The sequence below is a fragment of the Pan troglodytes genome, chromosome 17, assembly GCF_028858775.2.
Source record: "Pan troglodytes isolate AG18354 chromosome 17, NHGRI_mPanTro3-v2.0_pri, whole genome shotgun sequence".
Taxonomy (NCBI): domain Eukaryota; kingdom Metazoa; phylum Chordata; class Mammalia; order Primates; family Hominidae; genus Pan; species Pan troglodytes.
In genome coordinates, this window is record NC_072415.2 from 90144805 (window position 1) to 90165594 (window position 20790).

General features: G+C 47.6%; 2 protein-coding genes across 3 annotated transcripts in view; one reads left to right on the forward strand and one right to left on the reverse strand.

Annotated features, from left to right (window-relative positions):
• Window positions 1–7779, reverse strand: part of TXNL4A (thioredoxin like 4A) — a 60961-nt gene extending 53182 nt beyond the window's left edge. Inside the window, exon 1 of the mRNA XM_016933970.4 lies at window positions 7690–7779. The gene's annotated coding sequence lies outside the window, so the exon portion shown is untranslated. The remainder of the gene's footprint in view (window positions 1–7689) is intronic.
• A 221-nt stretch (window positions 7780–8000) lies between these two features.
• Window positions 8001–20002, forward strand: RBFA (ribosome binding factor A). Of its 2 annotated transcripts, XM_024350949.3 has the most exons (7): window positions 8001–8436; window positions 10451–10493; window positions 11113–11289; window positions 12290–12402; window positions 15987–16071; window positions 18070–18143; window positions 19380–20002. In XM_024350949.3, exons 1-7 carry the CDS (start codon window positions 8279–8281, stop codon window positions 19759–19761), a joined length of 1032 nt encoding a protein of 343 aa, XP_024206717.1. In that variant the 5' UTR covers window positions 8001–8278; the 3' UTR covers window positions 19762–20002. The 2 variants fall into 2 exon arrangements, with proteins under 2 accessions (XP_024206717.1, XP_016789464.1); XM_016933975.4 differs by lacking the exon at window positions 15987–16071 and having other exon boundaries at window positions 8092–8436.
• The last annotated feature ends 788 nt before the right edge of the window (window positions 20003–20790 follow it).

Here is a 20790-nt window from a genome sequence, read left to right on the forward strand (position 1 = left end):
TAGCCAGAACTAATGAACTGGTTAACTTAGCTGACCGATTATCCCACACTACGATAAAAAAGGAAAAACAGAAGATTGCTGGAGTTATGCATGTACAGCTAAAGCAATTAACTTCAAAACCTATCAGCCCCAGACAGATTTTTAAGTTCTCTAGGTCTGAGAACCCTTCCCTCCCAGTCTGTTGCTGCTGTAAAAGTCCGGGACCCCTTAAAAGGGATTGCCTTAGGCTGAAATGAAAGAAAAGGCAGGAAAATGCAACTCAGGAAGACTAGGGGTGCTCCGAGAAAGTACAGGAGTTTCATGTCTCCAAATATTCTACCCTGACAAAAAAAACTGAGGGAGATTAATATAATAACCATGAGCTGACAACTGCCTTTATTGACACAGGCATGACTGTATCTCTGACAAATCCCAGCTTATTTAGAAACCCCATTACTCGGAGTAATAAAAAAGTTAACATGGTGGGTATGTCTAATAAAACAATCTTACATTTTAAGTACAAATCTTTACTTTCCCGTTTCATTGGGTTCAGCTCCCCCACCACAGGCTCTAAGTGTGACGTGCGCAGCAGGTCCCACATGTCTCTTATATGCCTTGCGGCCCTTGTCAATCTTTTGGGCCATGATCTCCTCAACATCCATAATGCCGACATATCTTTTTCATCAAAAGGTGAACTTTTTTAAGAATTGGAACCAGAGGACCAAAAATACCAAATTAAAATAATGTCCTGACAATGTACCACAATTTAGTACCAGTAATGTTAAAACATCATCTTGTGACCAGGAAAATGAACTGGAGAGAGAGGAGGAAATATTAGGGGAGAAGAGAAGACATTGGAATAAAGAATAGGAAATGATAAAACTCCTCTTAGCTTCCCCAATTTTCCTGTTTACACCAGAAGCAGAACGCTTGCTCAAGGATGTCCGTTCCACTTACGGTCTCAGTCAAATACAGATATAGGGAAAATATTCTCAGCCATTCCCATAAAGGTAGAGATAAACCCTAAGAAACCCCTACTCAACCTTAAACAGTTTTGTCTCCGATATTGTAGAGGAAGCCATAGATGGAATCGCCCCTATCATAGAAGATTACCTGAAAAGGGGACTCACTATTCCCTGCACAAGCCCCTGCAACAGCCCCATATTCCCTGTAAAACAAAAACAAAAGCAAAAACAAAAAAACAAGCAGGAGGGGATGGAGATTTGTACAGGACTTGAGGGCAATAAATAATATTGCAATACCCAGAAACCCAATAGTCCCAACCCACATATCCTATCAGCTACACCCACTATCAGCCAGTATTTCTCAGTTGCAGATCTCTGCAGTGCCTTCTTTAGTATTCCTGTAGATCCAGACAGCCGGTATTTGTTTACCTTTACTTGGAAAGAAGGGCAATATATGTGGACGGTAATGCCTCAAGGGTATACACAAAGTCCCACTTACTTTTCCCAAATATTAAAAGCTGATTTAGAGGATTTAATTTTTCCCCAGGGCTCAACACTCATTCAGTATGTAGGTGACCTTCTCCTTTGTTCAGACACACTATCTTCCTCCCAGGAAGATGGTCTATATTTACTCAAACAGCCACCAAAGGACACAAAGTGTCCAAAGACAAACTTCAGCTATGCTTGCTGCAAGTTAAGCATTTGGAGGCATATTATCTCAGTCAAAGGACTGAGTATTAACCCTGACAGAGTGAGAGGAATTTTAGCTTTCCCAATGCCTGTGACTAATAAACAACTTAGAGGATTTGGGGTCCTGGCTGGCTATTGTAGAAACTGGATACCAAATTCTTCTTTATGACTCAAACTCTGTAGGCATACTTAAAAAATGAACAACCTGATCCCATCTTGTGGACTCTTGAGGGACAATCAGCTGTACAACAAATAAAGGAAATTCTAACTAATGCCCCAGCCTTAGGGCACCCAAACTACAAACTGCCTTTCTCCCTTTCCATACACGAAACTGGAGGTACTGCATCCAGGGTACTGATCCAGAAACATGGTGATCATCAGAGGCCTATAGGCTATTTTAGCCAACACCTGGACCCAGTGGCTTGAGGGCTGCCTCCTTGTGTGAGAGCAGTAGCAACCATGGCCCTTCTGTACAAGTCTGTTGAAGAAATAAGTATGGGTTCCCCCCTTACCACTTCTGTGCCACATTCTCCTGAGACCCTTCTAAACTCTCATCATACTCAACGTGTGTCTGTCAACCGGTCAGCCTCTTATCAAATTTTGCTTGTACCATCTTCCAATATTACTACTTCCAGTATAATAATCTTAATCTGGCTACTCTCTTGCCAGGCCCTTCTGACAAGACCCCTCATGACTGTGTTCTGATGACTGACTTCTCACCCCAGGACAGACCTACAAGAGATGCCACTGGATCATGCTAAAATAGAATGGTATACAGATGGGTCTTATTTAAGAGGAGAGGATGGAAATTTTGGAGCAGGATATGCTGTGGTTTCCTTACTAGAGGTAATTAAAGCCGGTCCTCTTCTGGAAGCCAGATCATCTCAAGTGGCTGAGTTGATTGCCCTGACCCGTGGTTGTCAATTGGCAAAATACAAGGCTGCAAACATTTACACTGACAGCTGCTATGCTTCTGGGGTTTGCATGACTTTGGGATGCTATGGAAAGACGGAGGATATTTAGCCTCCTCAGGGCAACCCATAAAAAATGTACAACATGTATCAGAGCTGTTAGAAGCTATTCTAAAACCCAAATGTTTGGCAATTATAAAAATCCCAGTCACTCAAAATTAGACACCACAGAAAGGGTAACCAATTGGCTGATGCCACTGCTAAAAGAGCAGCACCCGAGCCACCAGCCCCAATCCAGGACCAAACGGCCATAAAACCCGAAACACTTAGAAACATGTTGAAAGAGACCCAGAGCAGAGCTCCTGCAAAAGAGAAATCTACCTGGAAACAGTCAGGGAGACACTTTTCTCCCGAAACTGAAATACAGTGTGGACTTAATAACCATTATTCCAGTGGGATGCCAGGTGCCCCTTATGGAATATGTCCATAATCTAACCCATTGTAACCCAGATAAAATGATATCCCAGCATAAACAATATTACTGGAAACCATCCTTCACAGTGGCACAAAATATTTACTCTTGATGTGTTATTTGTCCCTAATATAAAGGAAAGTCGCCTAGGGTCACTTTCCCCTTCCAGCTGGACCTTTTGAGGTATGGCAGCTTGATTTTATTCAGCTGCTATCATCTCAAGATTACAAGTATGTTTTACTAATGCTCTGCATGTTTTCTCATTCGGTTAAAGCTTTCCCTGCAGGCAAGCCACAGCCATGGCAGTTGGAAAAATCCTACTAGAAAAAATTATCCCACTGTGGCGAGTCCCAGGTGAACGTCACAGCGACAGGGGAACTCACTTTACTGGCCAGGTTATTCAAAATATTTGTAAAACTTGGCTATTTTCACATTTCCATTGTGCCTACCATCCCCAATCCTCAGGCCTAGTGGAGAGGCACAACTGGCTAAATTCACCTCCAGACATTTCACCTCCCCTAGCCCAAAGCACTCCCCCTAGTGCTGCTTAAACTCCAATCCACCCCTTTTGGAAAACAACTGTGTCCTCAAGAAATAATAAGGAGGCCCATGTGTATGGGAACAAACATAATCAACCCAACTTTTCTCAAGGGAGATATATTGCAACATTGTGAGGGACTTATCGCCTTAAAAAAAAGCCAAGATTTGATAAAGAATTCCTTTCATAGTGTGCTCCATGAAGATAAGGTGCCTGGTCACAATCTGCAACCCAGAGATTTTGTCTATTGGAAAAGACATCTAATAAAGAATTCCCTTCAACCCCAGTGGAAGGGCCCACACCAGGTACTATTGACTAATCTATGTCCCATAAAATTAGAAGGTGTAGACTCATGGATTCATCTCTCTCATCTTAAGGCACAACCTCCTGAGTGGACTGTAACTCCCACCAAAGACCTTTGCCTCCAGTTCACTAACCATTGACCTTCAACCCAGGATTAGAAGCAGACAACAGCTGTTGTGGACTGCTTAAACCCAAGACACAGGACCAGGCCTGTACACAAAGAAATGCCTATGTTTACTGTACAATAACCATTATAATTATTGTCCTAGATATACTGTCATCTGCTGTCTAATAAAGAACAGGGCACTTGCCTTGTCTGATTTAACACCCTTTAGTAACTAAGATGAATTTCACAACCTTGCTATTATTAATCATGTATCCCTTCACCTTCTTGCCACTGCCACCCACTGATGCCCATGAAACAAACCTGTTTCTACAATGGGCTCAGGATTATGCAGACAAATTACATAAGAACACCTGCTTGATATGCGGACTTACGCCTCTTTCCAGTGGCTCCAGCTTCCAGTGGTGGGTATCCTCCTTCCAAGGTCAGGACTGGATAGAATACCAAAAATTTATTACATCACAGAAACAGTTTGGTATCCTTAGTGCTGGCATAACAAAAGACAATATATATAGTTGGCCCATTAAAAACACTCTTGGCCAGGCGCAGTGGCTCACGCCTGTAATCCTAGCACTTTAGGAGGCCGAGGCGGGTGGATCATTTGAGATCAGGAGTTTCAGACCAGGCCTGGTCAACATGGTGAAACCCTGTCTCTACTAAAAATGCAAAAATTAGCCAGGTGTGGTGGTGCATGCCTGTAATCCCAGCTACTTGGCAGGCTGAGGCAGGAGAATTGCTTGAACCCGGGAGTTGGAGGTTGCAGTAAGCTGAGAACACGCCACTGCACTCCAGCCTGGGCGATGGAGTGAGATTCCATGTCAAAATAAATGAACAAATAAAAACACTCTTAAGAACAAAGGACATGGGAAAAGTTTTTCAGTGGAAAGGACCAGCTCATTAGCTCTCACTTCAGCATCTCCCCCAACTAAAACAAAGTGGTGACCATGCCCCAAACAATGGCCCGTTTTCACAATGGAATAATGCAAACTTGGGATGGATTTATCTGGTTCACCCCTTCATTTGGCCAACTCAGTCAAAATGTTCCTTTGTGCTGGGAGCAAAGAAATCACACCCAGGACCTGTGGCCAAACAGTAGGAAGATATATGGGGTGGACACCTGGAGAATGTTGTGACCACATTATCGTATTATGAGACACTGACTGGCATGCCACCGACTGGGTGCAGTGACCAAGTATTTATTGGCTAGCTCCAAATGGGACATATTGGCTATGTGGCACTAACTCATGGCTGTGGTCACCTCCAGGGTGGTTGGGATGATGCTCCCCAGGTTATGCTTGGGCACAAGGACGAGTAATTCAGACCCTGCCAAAAACAGCAAACCTTTTTCATTTACAATCTCGTTGGACACGTTCAGTATTCCAATGGTATGATCATTTAACTTCAATCTTTGTACCACAGATAGCTATTGAAGATGCTATATGGGATATAGAAGCCTTAACAAATTACACCCAAAAGGCCCTGAATGATGGCTACATGAGTTACCTCTTTGCCAAACGATGGGGTCATGCTTATGAGGAAAGCAGTGCTGCAAAATCATATGGCTTTAGATACACTAACGGCAGCACAAGGGGGCACCTGCACCAGAACAACTGAATGTTGTGTGTATATTCCAGAAAATGAAGAACATAACCCGGCTTATGACTGATATGAAAACCCAGATAATCAACCTGTCAGACCCAAAACCCTCACTGATTGGTTGAGCAGCTGGTTTGGATTCTGGGGAACTTGGTGGCACAAACTAGTGCTTATAATAAGAATAATTTCTGATCTGTCCTGTTTTTGCTTAGAATGTTGTTGTGGTATATGTTTGCAAATAAGTCCATGTGTAACTGAAAGGGCTAGGGTAATGACTGCTCAGAGAATTGCTCTAATTGAGGAGGCAGTAATGTAGCCTGACCTAGCTTCCAGTTTTGCCCTCCTTTTGTTGCTATAAGTCTGGCCTAGGTCCCTATACATTTTTCTTTTTTTCCTCTTTCTTTTTTCCTTTCCTCCCTATTTTTTATCTTCGTGGGACATGATCTCCTAGGAATGAGCATTCCTCGTGACGGAGGACTTGAACTTCTAGGAATAAACCATCCCAGCAACAACAAACCAGCAGGTGGGAAGAAAGGAGGAAGCAGCAACCTGAGGCCAGGAACCCACATTCCTTTTTAAAATGCTTTTCTCCAAAAGATTTTAAAGAAAAAAAAGGGGGGATATGTGAAAGGAAATTAAATTTTGGGACGCCAAATTCATTTAGCCAAAGGGAAGAGTCAAGCTGGGAACTGGGTCACGCAAACCTGTCTACCCCTTTTGGTTCCTAAATAAGATGGCTACAAGATGAAAGGCTACACGCCTCCCCCATATTTTGCCCACAAGGAGATTCCTGGTGAGCTGTTCAAATTTCACCATGGTGGCCAGGCGCGGTGGCTCACGCCTGTAATCCCAGCACTTTGGAAGGTCGAGTTGGGCGGATCACTTGAGGTCAGGAGTTTGAGACCAGCTTGGCCAACATGGGGAAACACCGTCTCTACTAAAAATACAAAAAGTAGCTGGGTGTGGTGGCACACAGCTGTAATCCCAGCTACACGAGAGGCTGAGGCGGGAGAATTGTTTGAACCTGGAAGGTGGAGGTTGCAGTGAGCCGGGATCACGCCAGTGCCCTCCAGCCTGGGCGGCAGAGCGAGATTCCATTTCAAAAAAATAAAACTTAACCATGGCAATGCAAATTGATAGCTTATCTTTACAGGTGCAGTCACCCTAGCCCATCTGATTGTTCCCCTACCACATTTTGTCTGCGTTATCTTATGTAAAATGCAGATTCCCCACGTTTTTCCTCTGCCCGTTTGTTTGTGAAAACTCTGCTTCTCAATACTCCGCCCCTTCCCCTTTAAATCTGGAGCCCTCAAAATCATTTTTGGAGAAAGGCATAGACCTGTCTCCTGGGTGCGTCCTTAACTTTGGCAAATAAATCTCCTAAAATGATTAGAGACTTGTCTCGTCGTTTTCTTCGATTGACAATATATACACACATACATACGCATACACACACACATATATACGCGCACGCACATGCACACATATACATGTCCACACACATGCACACACACGTACATACGCACACATACACATGTACACATCCACACGTGCCCACACATACACACACACAGACGTGTCTCACACCACAGCAGCCGCCTCGGGGGAGTCACAGCCCACGCATCCCCAACACTGCGGTCGCGCTCACTTCTCTTTCCACGCCCGGGGGGAGCAGCTTCCCCGCTGGGCCACGCTGACTCTGGGGAGGCGGGCGGGGCGAGACCACTTCTGGGGAGGACGCCCAATCTGGGGTCTTTCTCTAGGTGCCCGGGGAGAAGGCGGCGCAGCAGCAAAGCCCTGGAGGGCCCAGTGGCGGAAACAGACGGACCCCTCGCAGCCTCCCGCCGACAGCGGCCCTGCCCAGGTCTCCAGGCTTCGATGCCTTCGTTGCTTTGTGCAGCGCACCCGCCTACGTCAGTTCCCAGTATTTAAACAAAACGTGTTCCCTAGCTGCGCAGCGCCAGGCAACCAGGCGGTTCCCACGCTTCCCCGAGCGGCACACCCTCCGCGCAGCCCACGCGGCCTCCCCACGCCCCGCTCCCGCCGGCCCCGCCTCGTGTCGTCCTTCGCCCCGCCCCCGTTGCCGCCCCCCCCGCCCGCACACTGCCCACCTGGCGTTGTCTTCAGCCCGCCTACACGCCGCTCGCTTCGCTCTGGTAGTCGCCCACCTCGCGCTGCCCTTCTCGCGTCAGTCTTCGCCCCGCCCATTCACCGCCCGCCTCGCGTCAGTCTTCGCCCCGCCCAACCACCGCCCGCTTCGCGTCAGTCTTCACCCCGCCCACTCGCCGTTCGCCTTGCGCCTTCGCCCCTCCGCCGTTGTCGCCCCGCCCCTTCTTGCGTCCAGTCTTTGCCCCGCCCCGCGCCGTCGCCCCGTCTACACGCCGTCCGCCTCGCGTCGTCTTCGCCCCGCCCACCTACCGCCCGCCTCGGGCCTTCGCCCCTCCGCCGTCGTTGCCCCGCCCGCCTTGCACCCCGTCTTCGTCCCGCCCCGCGCCGTGGCCCCGCCCACACGCCGTCAGCTTCGCGTCTGTCCTCGCCCCGCCCTGCATCATCGCCCCGCCCACACGCCGCCTGCCAGGCGTGAGTCTTCCCCGCCCTCTGCGCCGTCGCCCCGCCCACACGCCGCCACCCTCGCGTCAGTTGTCGCTCCGCGCCTGCGCCCGTTGTCTCCCTGCTCGCTCCGGGTCCCGGGGCCGCGCCATGTGGCCTGCGGCGGGCGGGCTGTGGCGCTCCCGCGCGGGTCTCTGGGCCCTGTTCCGTAGCCACGATGCTGCGCTATTTCCAGGCTGCGAGCGGGGACTTCACTGCTCTGCTGTCTCCTGCAAGAACTGGCTCAAGAAATTTGCCTCGAAAACCAAGTAATGCGGCGGAGGCGGTGTCCCTGGGCGCGGTATTCCCTAGGGGGCGGTGTCCCCGGGTTGCGGTGTCCGCTCATCCGCGTTCTTGCGCCCATGCGGCCTAGCTCGCCAGTTCCTGCCTCCTGGGGTCTGCAGCAGTTCTAGCTCTCACTGTCAACATTTGCAGCTTTTGTGTTCGTGGACGTGTGTCGGGTTAAGAAAACAAAGTGACAATGTGTGTTTATTTTGATTCTTGTCACCAGACGTATTTTTCAGAAGATTAGTTTCAGAAAATGAGGAAAAATGAAAAAATATAAGAATTTCCTTGCTAATGTTGACTTCCTGTGTGAATTTGAAGACTAAAGCTTGTCATGATAATTAGTGTTTTTAAATTATGAAAGATAAGTACAATAAAATACATTGACTTTTCACACTGCTTTTAGTTCTTCTAAGTATGGTAGGTGGTTGTATGTTTTCTACTTTAATACACTACTTTTAAAGACAGTTGTAGACCCTGCAGAAAAATTGCAAAAATAGTACCGCGTTCCTGTGTCCTGGCACCCAGCTCCCCCTGTGTTAGCGTCGGACTTTAGCTTCCAACGTGTTCCAGTTAATGAGCCGATATTGATAGAGTGTTGCTAACTGAAGCTCATACTTTATTCACTTTTCCTTGGTTCTGCCTGCTGTCCCTTCCTGTCCCAGGTGCCCACCCAAGGTCCACGTTACATTGAATTGTCTTGTTTCCTTAGGCTGGGGTAGTGTCCCAGACTGTCCCTGGTTTTGATGGCTGTGCCAGTTTTGAGGGGTACTGGTCAGGTGCTTTGCAGGATGCCTCTCTGTTGGAATGTGCCTGTTTTTTTAATGCTTAGACGTGGATTATGGCTTTTGGGGAGGAAGACTACAGAGGTAAAGGCCATTCTCATCGCACCGTATCCAGGGTCCACGCTGGCCGTGATCCCCTGCGTGAGGTGCTTGCCACGTTTCTCTACCGTAAAGTTACTTTTTTTTGCCCCCTTTCCTTACTGTACTCTGGGAGAAAGTCGCTGTGTGCAGCCCATGCCTAATGAGTGGGGAATTTTGCTCATAAGTGATTCGCATTCTGCACAAGGGATGTGTCTCTTCACCCCATGTATTAATTCATTCATATCACCAAGAACTCATGGGTTATAATCCCGTGTTACTTAGTTTTGTTCGAATGTTTCCAGCTCAGGCCCTTAGGAGCTCACTAAGCTCCTATGTCCTGTTTGCATACCCTGTCATTGTGGGGTTTTGCTGGGTTCTGTGTGTGTTAAACACTTTCCTACTTTCTGGCACTACAAGATACTCCAGGCTCATCTTGTGTGTTTCGTACCGCAGCCCTAAAATCAGCCATTTCTCCAAGAAGCCCTCGTTCCTTTTATTGGAGAGAGAGATTAGAAACCATGGGTGCTGGGTGTGTTCATTGCTTCTGGGGTGTCTGTCTTTTGGGCCATCTCATCTGACGAAAGGATATATGTGTTTCTACTAACCCTTGTGTAAATATGCACCTATAAACATTTCCGTGTATAGCCATCTGTCTCCAACTCCAGACGTACTGTGTGGATCATTCTAGCCTCCTCTCCTTGCTTATCTGTAAGTCGCACTCCAATGGTGAGCGTGGCTCCCACCATCCATTTGCTTAATTGTTCAGTCTCAGTCTATGCCTATAACAGTATCTGAATCCTTTACTTGAACTTCCATGGGAAACATCTTTATCAATTAGCGTATAGTGTTTCTGTGCAGTTTGGTAGGTGTCTTTTTAAGATCCTCTCTCTAACCTTGGGACTAGAAGTAGAATTTAGGTAAAAATTATGAGGTTGAATTAAAACCATCTTCAGCCTCTTCCCCACAACCCATGTTGTTATCAATTAAATTCTGAAATTTTTTAAGATGTCCAGTAATGTAACATCTAAGTTTAGCCCCTTATAAACAGTTATGGTATCATAACCTCTTAAATTAGCTTATGTAACTTTTTGACTTTGCCATCACTAACATAATGCTTATTTTCTCCCCAAAGAAAAAAGGTTTGGTATGAAAGTCCTTCCTTGGGTTCTCACTCGGTGAGTATAAGCCATGAGCCACTTTATAATCTTGATGGGGGTGAGGGTTTAAAAGTTGGCAAAACTCTTACCTGGAGGTCTTTCCATTTCTGTATTGGAGGGGATAGTGTCTATGTGGATGCGACTGGATGCCATTGGCAACATGGAGTTTTGATCTTTTCAAAAAAAAATGTACTGACATTAATGTTTTCTGGAAAGTCATATCTTTTATCAAATTATAATATGGTAATATCCATTCAGTTTTTAGTGTGTGTGTACTGTAAAAGTTTATACAATATATGGCTCCCATTCTGAAAAATAAATACATCACGTTTCCAAAAAATTACTGAATTATTCCCTTTAGCACGGTGAACTTTATGGTATGTGAATTATATCTCAACAAAAACTTTTTTTGAGAAAATATTTACTGGCAGTACTTTTAATCTTGGAGGGTTACCAGGTAAAATTTAAAAGGATCCCGGTTTATAAAACTTTATCTTAATGAAAGCTGAGGCAGCTGAGAGTGATAGCTGCTGTTGATCTGGTTGCGCATCCAGCCCTCCCCCAGCCCCTGCTGTGTGACTTGGTGAGTTTGGAGTTGTAACGCTGCCCTTGGGGTGTGCTCTTCTTCTTGATGGAGACTTACAAACCATCCAAGTTGGAATTCCTCATGAGGAGCACCTCAAAGAAAACCAGGAAGGAAGACCATGCGCGCCTGAGGGCCCTGAACGGCCTCCTCTATAAGGCACTGACAGACCTGCTGTGTACCCCTGAAGTGAGTCAGGAGCTGTATGACCTTAACGTGGAGCTCTCCAAGGTAGGCTGTGTGGCCGAAGAGAAGAAATGGGTTGAGACAGCAGGCCTGGCACTTACTTTACCTGGCCCAGTCTTGCCTGACAATTAAAAAAAGATGCTTTAGACTGGGTGCGGTGGCTCATGCCTGTAATCCCAGCACTTTGGGAGGCTGAGGTGGGCGGATCACGAGGTCAGGAGATTGAGACGATCCTGGCTAACACAGTGAAACCCCATCTCCACTAAAAATACAAAAACTTAGCCGGGCACGGTGGCGGGCGCCTGTAGTCCCAGCTACTCGGGCGGCTGAGGCAGGAGAATCGCTTGAACCCAGGAGGCGGAGGTTGCAGTGAGCTGAGGCCGCGCCTCTGCACTCCACCCTGGGCGACAGAGCGAGACTCCGTCTCAAAAAAAAAAAAAAAGCCACTTTAGCACTTATGAAGTCTTAGTTCTGGGTTGCAGAAATAGAAATGATGCTCAGTCTGGTCATTGGAGCCCTGGAGACAGATGGTGAGTGTCTGTGCTGTGCAGAGGCAGATGTCTCACTGCAAGGCAGGAGTCCTGTGACCAAACAGCACCTGGCACATTGTCAGATAGTAGAAGGTCTAAGCCTGCCGTGGGAAGAGGATGCATCTGCATGTACCTCAGTACAGAGGTACAGGAGATGACTTCCTCTGACCCACTCAGTGAGTTGTAAGGAGAAAAGGCAGCATCGAGCATTTTTGATTAGCGTCTCAGGGCAAGTGGCTGTGAGGCAAGTGTGGGGTCAGGGTTCCGGTTTGGTTCTGCAAACCAGGTGGTTTGGTTTGCGGGTCCTGGTGAAGAGAGGAGGGAGGTTTTGGTTTCTGGGGCCCTACTTCACCTGGGGACATGGTGCGGCAGCAGGAGGTGGCCTCCAGCAGCATGCCAGAGCCCTGGCTTGGGTGGGAGGGGCGTCTGCAGCTGTCGTTTTCATCTCCTGGATGTTGTTTGTCTTGAAAACCCATGTAAGCTAAAAAGTGACCTGTGGGGGGGCGGGGTCTCAGGTTTCCCTGACTCCAGACTTCTCAGCCTGCCGAGCGTACTGGAAGACAACGCTCTCTGCTGAGCAGAACGCACACATGGAGGCTGTCCTGCAGAGAAGTGCCGCGCACATGAGGTGATGACCTTTGCTTTCTGAATGTACTTGCTTTTTGCTCATACCCTAAATTTCTCAGCTGTTTCACTTGTAGGTGGACTTGAACTTTTCATTGGGTATTTTTGCTTTTAAAGAAAATTTTGGAGGCATTTTCTTGAAGTTCATAGTATAATTTGCATTTTTGTATAAGCTATAATGTAGGTTAGCATTTCTCAAAGTGTGCCAGGATCACTAGGGATCTGGAGATCCTGTCAGGGAGTTCATTAGGGTAAGACGTTATTTCACCTCTCCTGCTGTGTTGACATTTGCACTGAGGGTACAGAAACCATGAGGGAAGACTGCTGGTGCCATGCTGCCAGCCAGTGCTGTAGGGGTGCCATGCCACATGCCTAGAGTAAAAGACAATGTTACTTTTACTTAAGAATATCCCAGATGAGGCTGGACATGGTGCCTCTCACCTGTAATCCCCGCAACTCGGGATGCCGAGGCGGGAGGGTCACTTGAGGCCAGGAGTTCAGGACCAGTCTGGGCAAGATGGCGAGACCCTGTCTCTACAAAAAATTAAAAAATTAACCAGGCACAGTGGCAGCACACGCATATAGTCCCACCTACTCAGGAGGCTGAGGTGGGAGGTATCCCCTGGATTCCTATCAGCCCAGGAATTTGAGGTGGCAGTGAGCCGTGTTAATGTACCTGCATTCCAGCCTGGGCAACGGAGCAAGACCCTGTTTCTCAAAGAAAAATTAAAAAATCCGAGACAGTTTATCAAAAATTATTAATTGTATTAAATCTTGACCCTTGAGCATGTCTTTTTCATATTTTTTGTAATGGGAAGTACATGTAAATCACCTGCTGTCTGGAGAATGCTGAACAGAAAAGCATCAGTGAGCAGACTGTTCAGGTTTGGGTGTTTGGCAGACATTCTTTCAAAAATGAGCGAGTGAACCTACCACTCCGGGGCAAACAACAGACCATATCTGTTGCCAGTGATAAAATTTAAGCTTTCAAGTGAAAATCAGAATTTTAGGAAACTTGTATTCACCACTGTGAGCTTGACAACTTCTAGGTACTTGAGACTCTTCTGATGAGATTGGCAGCGACCTTAACAAACGTGCTGTTGTATGATAAACTGTGTCACCGCTTTTAAAATCTGCATAACTAGGTGAGCTTTTGTTTTCCAAATGACCAGTGCATGAGGTTACAAAACCATACGCTGAGAGATCAATTCAAAGTGTGAGCCAGATGGTGAGTTTTAATGTAGCAGAGTGTGACAGGTTGGTTGGGTGTGGTTTCAGATTCCTCATTGCAACTATTTATATGTTTATTTATTTGAAATGGAGTCTTGCTCTGTCGCCCAGGCTGGAGGGCAGTGGAGTGATACTGGCTCACTGCAACCTCTGCCTCCCGGGTTCAAGTGATTCTCATGCCTCAGCCTCCTGAGTAGCTGGGGTTACAGACGCCCGCCACCATGCCCAGCTAATTTTTGTATTTTTAGTAGAGATGAGGTTTCACTATATTGGCCAGGCCGGGACAACTGACCTTTAATAAAGTACGTTTGTTGAATTTTTGTGACAAAGAAGATCCATACTTTTCTCATGGCTGTTAAATTCTGTCTTTCCCAACACATAACTGGGAGGCCTGAATTTTTTTTTTTTTTTTTTTTTTTTTTGCTTTTTTTTGAGACAGGATCTCATTCTGTCTCCCAGGCTGGAGTGCAGAGACACAATCTTGGCTCCTGCAGCCTCAACCTCCCAGGCTCAAGTGATCTTCCTGCCTCAGCTTCCCATACAGCTGGAAGCACAGGTGCATGCCACCACACTTGGCTAATTTTGTATTTTTTGTAGAGATAGGATCTCTCTATGTTGTCTAGGCTGGTCTCCAACTCCTGGGCTTAAGCGATCCTCTGGCCTGAGCCTCCCAAAGTGTTGAGATTACAGGCATGAGCTACTGCGCTGGCTCTTCTTGTATTTCAGTGAGAGGAAGGACAGAGTGCAGAAGCAGCAGTGAGATCCCAGCTGTCTTCCATGAAGCTGGCCTTGGAGAATTTGCAAATACGTAAACAATTCCATGCTTCTCATTGATTTTGTGGGGGGGGGGGGAGTGTATATATATATTTTTTTTGTTAAAAATGTCTATGTAAGCATTTAGTGGGTTTTTAAGCGACTTTAAAAAGACGTAGCTTTTAGAGTTCTCAGTTTTAGTTTGTAGTATAGTAAATAGTGATAGATAGAACCCACATAAACAAATGCTCTTTGGGATCTTCAATAATTTTTAAGAATGTAAAGGATCCTGGGACCAACAATTTTGGGAATTGCTGAGCTGGATGATAATAAAGAAATTATTCAGTTTCCTCCTCAGTTTTAAAAAATGCAGAAATCCAAATCCAGCTCACTGTCCAGCTCTCTCAGAACTGGAATTCCTCCTTTCTGCCTCCCTTCTCATCATGCCCCATGTTTAGGGTGGGGACAGACGTAGAAAAGGTGGCCGTGTGTGGGCTTCGTTCCAGGCACCCTGCCTGGCTTCCCTGCATCATTACCACACACGATGATGCCCAGGGGTCTGTGAAACTGCATATCAGAGAATGCTTATTTCTTACTGTTTAACAAAAGCAAGAAAACGAGAGATTATTGACAAGTGTTGAAACAGCATTGTTTTCTGATTTTTAGGTATCAGAAAATTCAGTTGAGCTGAATGTCCCTCTTCCCAACTCCTGGGGTCACCCAAGATTTAGGGTCACCGTTTTCCATAGCTGTGTACCAAAGATCTGTGGTCACGGCTTTCGCTGGTTATATGTGCCGTGCCTACATTGGCCCTAGGTCTGTATTATGTGATGTGCACGATACAAATATCACTTCTGTGTCTAATATCTGGGAACCTGAGGGTTGTGTTGTGCCAGGGCATGTCCACTGGGCGCAGGAGGACAGGCTGTTAGTGCACAGACCCTGGAGCCCAAGGCCACAGCGATGAGTTCAGATCAGGTTATTTGTACAGATCGCACAAGTTGCGTTGAGAAAAGTCAAGGCAATTGCAGTTATGATGCATTTTGCTGGGATTTATAGGTGTGAGCCACCAGGCCCAGGTAATAATTAACTTTTTATAACATCCCTTTTTTGATGTGGTAGTTGACTAAAGATGACTCTTCTGGGCTGAGGTTTTCATTTTTGAGTAATACAATAAATCTCACTCCTGCCTCTTTTTTTTTTTTCCTTTTTTTTGAGACCGAGTCTTGTTCTTTCACCCAGGCCGGAGTGTAGTGGCACTATCTCGGCTCACTGCAACCTCCGCCTCCCGGGTTCAGGCCATTCTTCTGCCTCAGCCTCCCGAGTAGCTGGGACTACAGGCGCCCGCCACCACGCCTGGCTAATTTTTTGTATTTTTAGTAGAGACGGGGTTTCACCATGTTAGCCAGGATGGTCTCGATCTCCTGACCTCGTGATCCGCCCGCCTCGGCCTCCCAAAGTGCTGGGATTACAGGCATGAGCCACCGTGCCCGGCCTCTCACTCCTGCCTCTTAGTGACATCTTGAATCTTATGTTCAGCACTGTCACACCTCTCCACTGAGTGTCACGGCACAGCTGTGAGGGTCTGTGCATTCTGTCTCCTAGGCACCTTTTGATGTCCCAGCAGACCCTGAGGAATGTGCCACCGATAGTGTTTGTTCAAGACAAGGGAAATGCAGCTCTAGCTGAGGTAAGGTTTTCAAAAAAACTTTTTAAAATTAAAAAAAAAATTTTTTTTAATTAGAGACAGAGTCTTGCTATATTGTCCAGGCTAGTCTTGAACTCCTGGCCTCAAGGGATCCTTCTGTCTCAGCCTCCCAAAGTGCTGGGATTTATAGGTGTGAGCCACCGGGCCCAGGTAATAATTAACTTTTTATAACATAAACGCCTATATGAATAAAGTTTTAAATTTAAGTTTTAAATCCTGAAAAGATAATGTACAGTTAAAAAAGAGAAGAGGCCAGGTGCAGTGGCTCAAGCCTGTAATCCCAGCACTTTGGGAGGCCGAGGCAGGTGGATCACAAGGTCAGGAGTTAAGAGACTAGCCTGGCCAATACGGTGAAACCCTGTCTCTACTAAAAATACAAAAAAATTAGCTGGGTGTGGTGGCGTGCGCCCGTAGTCTCAGCTGCTCGGGAGGCTGAGGCAGAAGAATCAGTTGAACCGGGAAGGCGGAGGTTGCAGTGAGCCGAGATTGTGCCACTGCACTCCAGCCTGGGCAGCAGAGTGAGAGACTCCGTGTCAAAAGAAAAAAGAGAAGAAACCACTGAGAAGGGAACAAATGAAAAGTAATGAAAGAAAGGTGCAAATGAAAAGGCTCTCCCTTTCTCCTGTGCCCCTGTTCCCAGCCCAGGTCCCCAGAAGTAGTTGCTGTTTCTGGTTTTAATTTTTTTATGCTTATCACTGTAGCTGTAACTAGGGTATGAACTCAACACGGCCAGAGTTGCCCTCCCACGCCTGTCTCCCCCTCCCACCTCTCGAAATGGATCAGTCCACTTTCGTTTCACATTATTGGGGCTTATGAGACTTAGGTCTGTCCTGTAACCTTAAGTGCTTTTATTATCATTTTCCTTGCTTTAGAGATGGGTTAGCTATAAAGATTAAAAACATGTAAATATATACTTCTCTGGGTGGTGGTTACCTGGCAGTTACTAAGATATGTTATACCTTCAAAAAGTCAGTCAAAAATCAGCGAATAGCGTTTGCAGTATTATAGGTAACTGTTGTTCAGTATAGGACCAGACAGCATTTGGATCCACAGAAGAAAAAGATCCAGTTTGACATTTTTGGTTTTCGTTAATCAGTGTATAGGTAACACTAAAAACATTGTACAAGTAATAAGCTTGACAGATTCGTGATTTCCCTTGCTAGAAAAAGAAACGAAGGAGTGAAGTTATAGTCCCTGCCGTAAGGAATCAGGGACAGTTCAGTTCATGGCAGTGTGCTGTGAGGGCATGAGCAAGGTGTTCCCCGGGGAGGACGTGCCAGTCTCTCTGTCTGAGCTCAGCACTCCAGGCTCCTGTCTCTGGGGAGGGAGGTCCCATCAGGTGGTGTGGGTTCCAGAACAGTCACTGGACAGGGGAGAGTGCATGCTATGCTTGGAGCAGGATGAGGTCACCCCCGGAGGCAGGGGATAGGCAGGCCAGGGTTCGGGTGGAATGCATTGTCCAGCAGGGCTTGTGGGCCATTGCCGTGGTGTGGGTGGCATCCCATGAGCCTGGCTGAGGAGCAGTTTTCTTTTGTAGTTTAGGCTCCCAGCATTGTGACTGTCCGCATCATCTTTTACCTTGTCTTGCTGGGAGGCTTTTGTCCCCCCAGGCACACAAATTCTGTGGCAAAACTGAAGCATTTTGCAAAACTACCTTAGAAACCAGTTAAGAGTTAGTTAGTTAATTCAACTAACGCTTAACTGGTTTCTTCATAAATTTGACTAACAAGTCTAAAATGTAGTTTTTAAAAAGCCTCACTTCGTTATCAGAGAAAATGTGTTATGTTAAAGTAACAGTAAGGTATTTGAAAGCACAGGCTACTGAACAGGTCCTAGTATTGGGGAAGAGTCGGTGGAAGGAATTGTGCAAAGTCTGATCAAAAGCTCTGCAGTCAACAATGCTGGTGTTACGTGGAGCCTGGCTATAAGTATGGTGGTGGGGATGTGGCTAACAGGTTTACCCTCTGTGTTCCTCTGTAGCTTGATCAGTTACTGGCAGTCGCAGACTTTGGACCCCGGGATGAAAGAGACAACTTTGTACAAAATGATTTCAGGTGACGCATGTGGACATATGTTTTGATTCCCTGGGGTACATTCCTGGGTGTGGAATCGCCATTTTCCACAGCAGCTGCCCAGCGCCACATCCCCAGTAGCCTGCATGATCCCCGTGGCACTTGCCTCCAGGGCCGGCAATCCACATTCACAGGCCTGTGCTGTGGCCTGGCCATGTTTACACAGTGAGGGCCTCAGGGGCCACCAGAGGTGTCTGCCATAACTCCTGCAGTGAGGAGAGGGCCTCTTGTCCTCTTCATTCATTCAACACATTGTTTATTGAGTGCCCACTGTGTGCCAAGCCCTGGTCTAGCACTTAGGATGCAGCTGTCTTTGGAACCTGCGTTTCATTAGGGGAGGCCGACAGGAAGCAGTAAACATCACAGATGGGTGTGAGGAGGGGAGTAGAGGAAGGTGGGGCTTGGGAGAGCAGGTCGGGGGCGTGGAAGTTTGGCCTGTGCATGTACACACACATACACATCTGGGAACTGAGCCCAGGGTGTGGAAACTTTCCAAAGTGGAGCCTTGGAGGATACAGGGGCTGTGACGTGGCCTTGACTAGGTGCTGTTCACCAAGAATAGACTCTTCATGAAGGCAAATGAGTGGCAGGTCTGATAGGCCTCACCTGCGATTCTGCCAGTTGAACTGGCCCGAGGCACTGGCCATCCTTAGAGAAAAAAGTTGCAAACGCTTTTTTTTTTTTTTTTTGAGGCAGAGTCTCACTCTGTCGCCCAGGTTAGAGTGCAGCGGCGTGATCTTGGCTCACTGCAATGTCTGCGTCTTGGGTTCAGGCGATCCTCCTGCCTCAGCCTCCTGCGTAGCTGGGATTACAGGCGAGCGCCACCACGCCCAGCTAATTTTTGTATTTTTAGTAGAGACGGGGTTTCACCATGTTGGCCAGGCTGGTCTTGCATTCCTGACCTCGTGATCCGCCCGCCTCAGCCTCCCACAGTGCTGGGATTACAGATGTGAGCCACCGTGCCCGGCGCAAATGCATTTATTGCATACAGGACGGTGCACCTGGACTGTGCTGGCCGAATGCTTCTGACACTGGAGAAGGCGGAAACCAAAGCCCACCTTCCTTCACTCCTGTCTCCTGTTACTCTCAGATAGACGTTTGGGAGGGTTCTCAGGCGAGTAGATGTAGGAAGTGTGATGTGCTGTTGTGTTGTGGCGACGACACTGTGGACTAGGGGCTTGGTTTGTGCTTGGTGTGAAGCCTCTTCTTCCTTCCCAGGGACCCTGATGCCCCACAACCCTGCGGCACCACAGAGCCGGCCACAAGCTCCAGTCTGTGTGGGATCGATCATGAGGCGCTCAACAAGCAGATTATGGAGTACAAAAGGAGGAAAGATAAAGGGCTCGGGGGCCTGGTGTGGCAGGGGCAGGTGGCTGAGCTGACAACGCAGATGAAAAAGGGAAGGAAGAGGGCCAAGCCCCGCCTGGAGCAGGACAGCTCCCTCAAGAGTTACCTGTCAGGCGAGGAAGTTGAAGATGACCTGGACCCGGTTGGTGCCCCGGAGTACGAATGCTATGCCCCGGACACAGAGGAGTTGGAGGCAGAGAGAGGAGGTGGCAGAACAGAGGATGGCCACAGCTGCGGAGCAAGCAGGGAGTAGATGGAGAGGCTCTGCCCATCCCACGTTTGCAGGGAAAAGCATTGGCACGCAACGCAGCATGTGGCTTCACTGAGGCAGTTGATGGAGTTAAACCATCTGCTCTTCTGCTACTTCAACATTTTCTAGCTTTTCCGTGTATCTAAACACAATTTGCTACACAAGTCACTGTTTTTTTTCCATACACTGTGTGTAATTTAAAAATTAAATGGCCATCTTATCACAGATTCTCACAAAAAGAAAATGGTAAAATAGTGTCTCTGAGATGCTGGCATGGCCACCTCCACGTGCAGAGCCCTGCCAGGTGCCAGTGAGTGCTTGGCCCGAGGGGTCAGGCCACAGCAGTGGCCGGGGTGAGAACTGAACCTGCAAACCTGGGGAGAACAGAGGGTCCCCAGAGCCTCCCAACCCCCTGGAGCTGCTGAGCCGGCACATGGTGCCGGGGGCTCCGTCCCTGGGGCTGCTGGGCTGGCACGTGGCGCCGGGGGCTCCGTCCCTGGGGCTGCTGGGTCGGCACGTGGCACTGGGGGCTTCGTCCCTGACTGGCCTTTTCACAGCTTTGTGCAGCAGGTTCCACCTTCTGGTTCAGGCCAAGGTTGGGCAGAAAGTGAGTTGGGTTTGCTGGGGCTTCCTGGGCGACCCCGGCTCTGACCGTGGTTCCATCACGCCTGAAGTAGTAACACTTTTCCCTTGGTGCCCATGGCCAGCTAGTGTATTTTCTGATCCATCCAAAGGTGAAACAGACTTGGTCTTTGCCTTCTGAAGAGTGTGCGACTCTGAGTCATACTGAATTCTTTGTGTCACCTCCAACGCAAAGATTCGTTTTGCTGTTTATCAGAAGAGAAAACACAGATTCCATACCTTGTCAGCTCCTATTTAGTTCGGCTTCCCTCTTAATGTCCCAGCCCCTGTCAGCTGTCAGGTTCTAAATTTAGAATTCTCTCAATTCTGTCAGGTTCTGCACTACGAGTCAGTGTCATCCCTCCAAGCCCTGGCTCTCTGCCAGTGCAGCAGGGCTGTGAGAATCAAGAC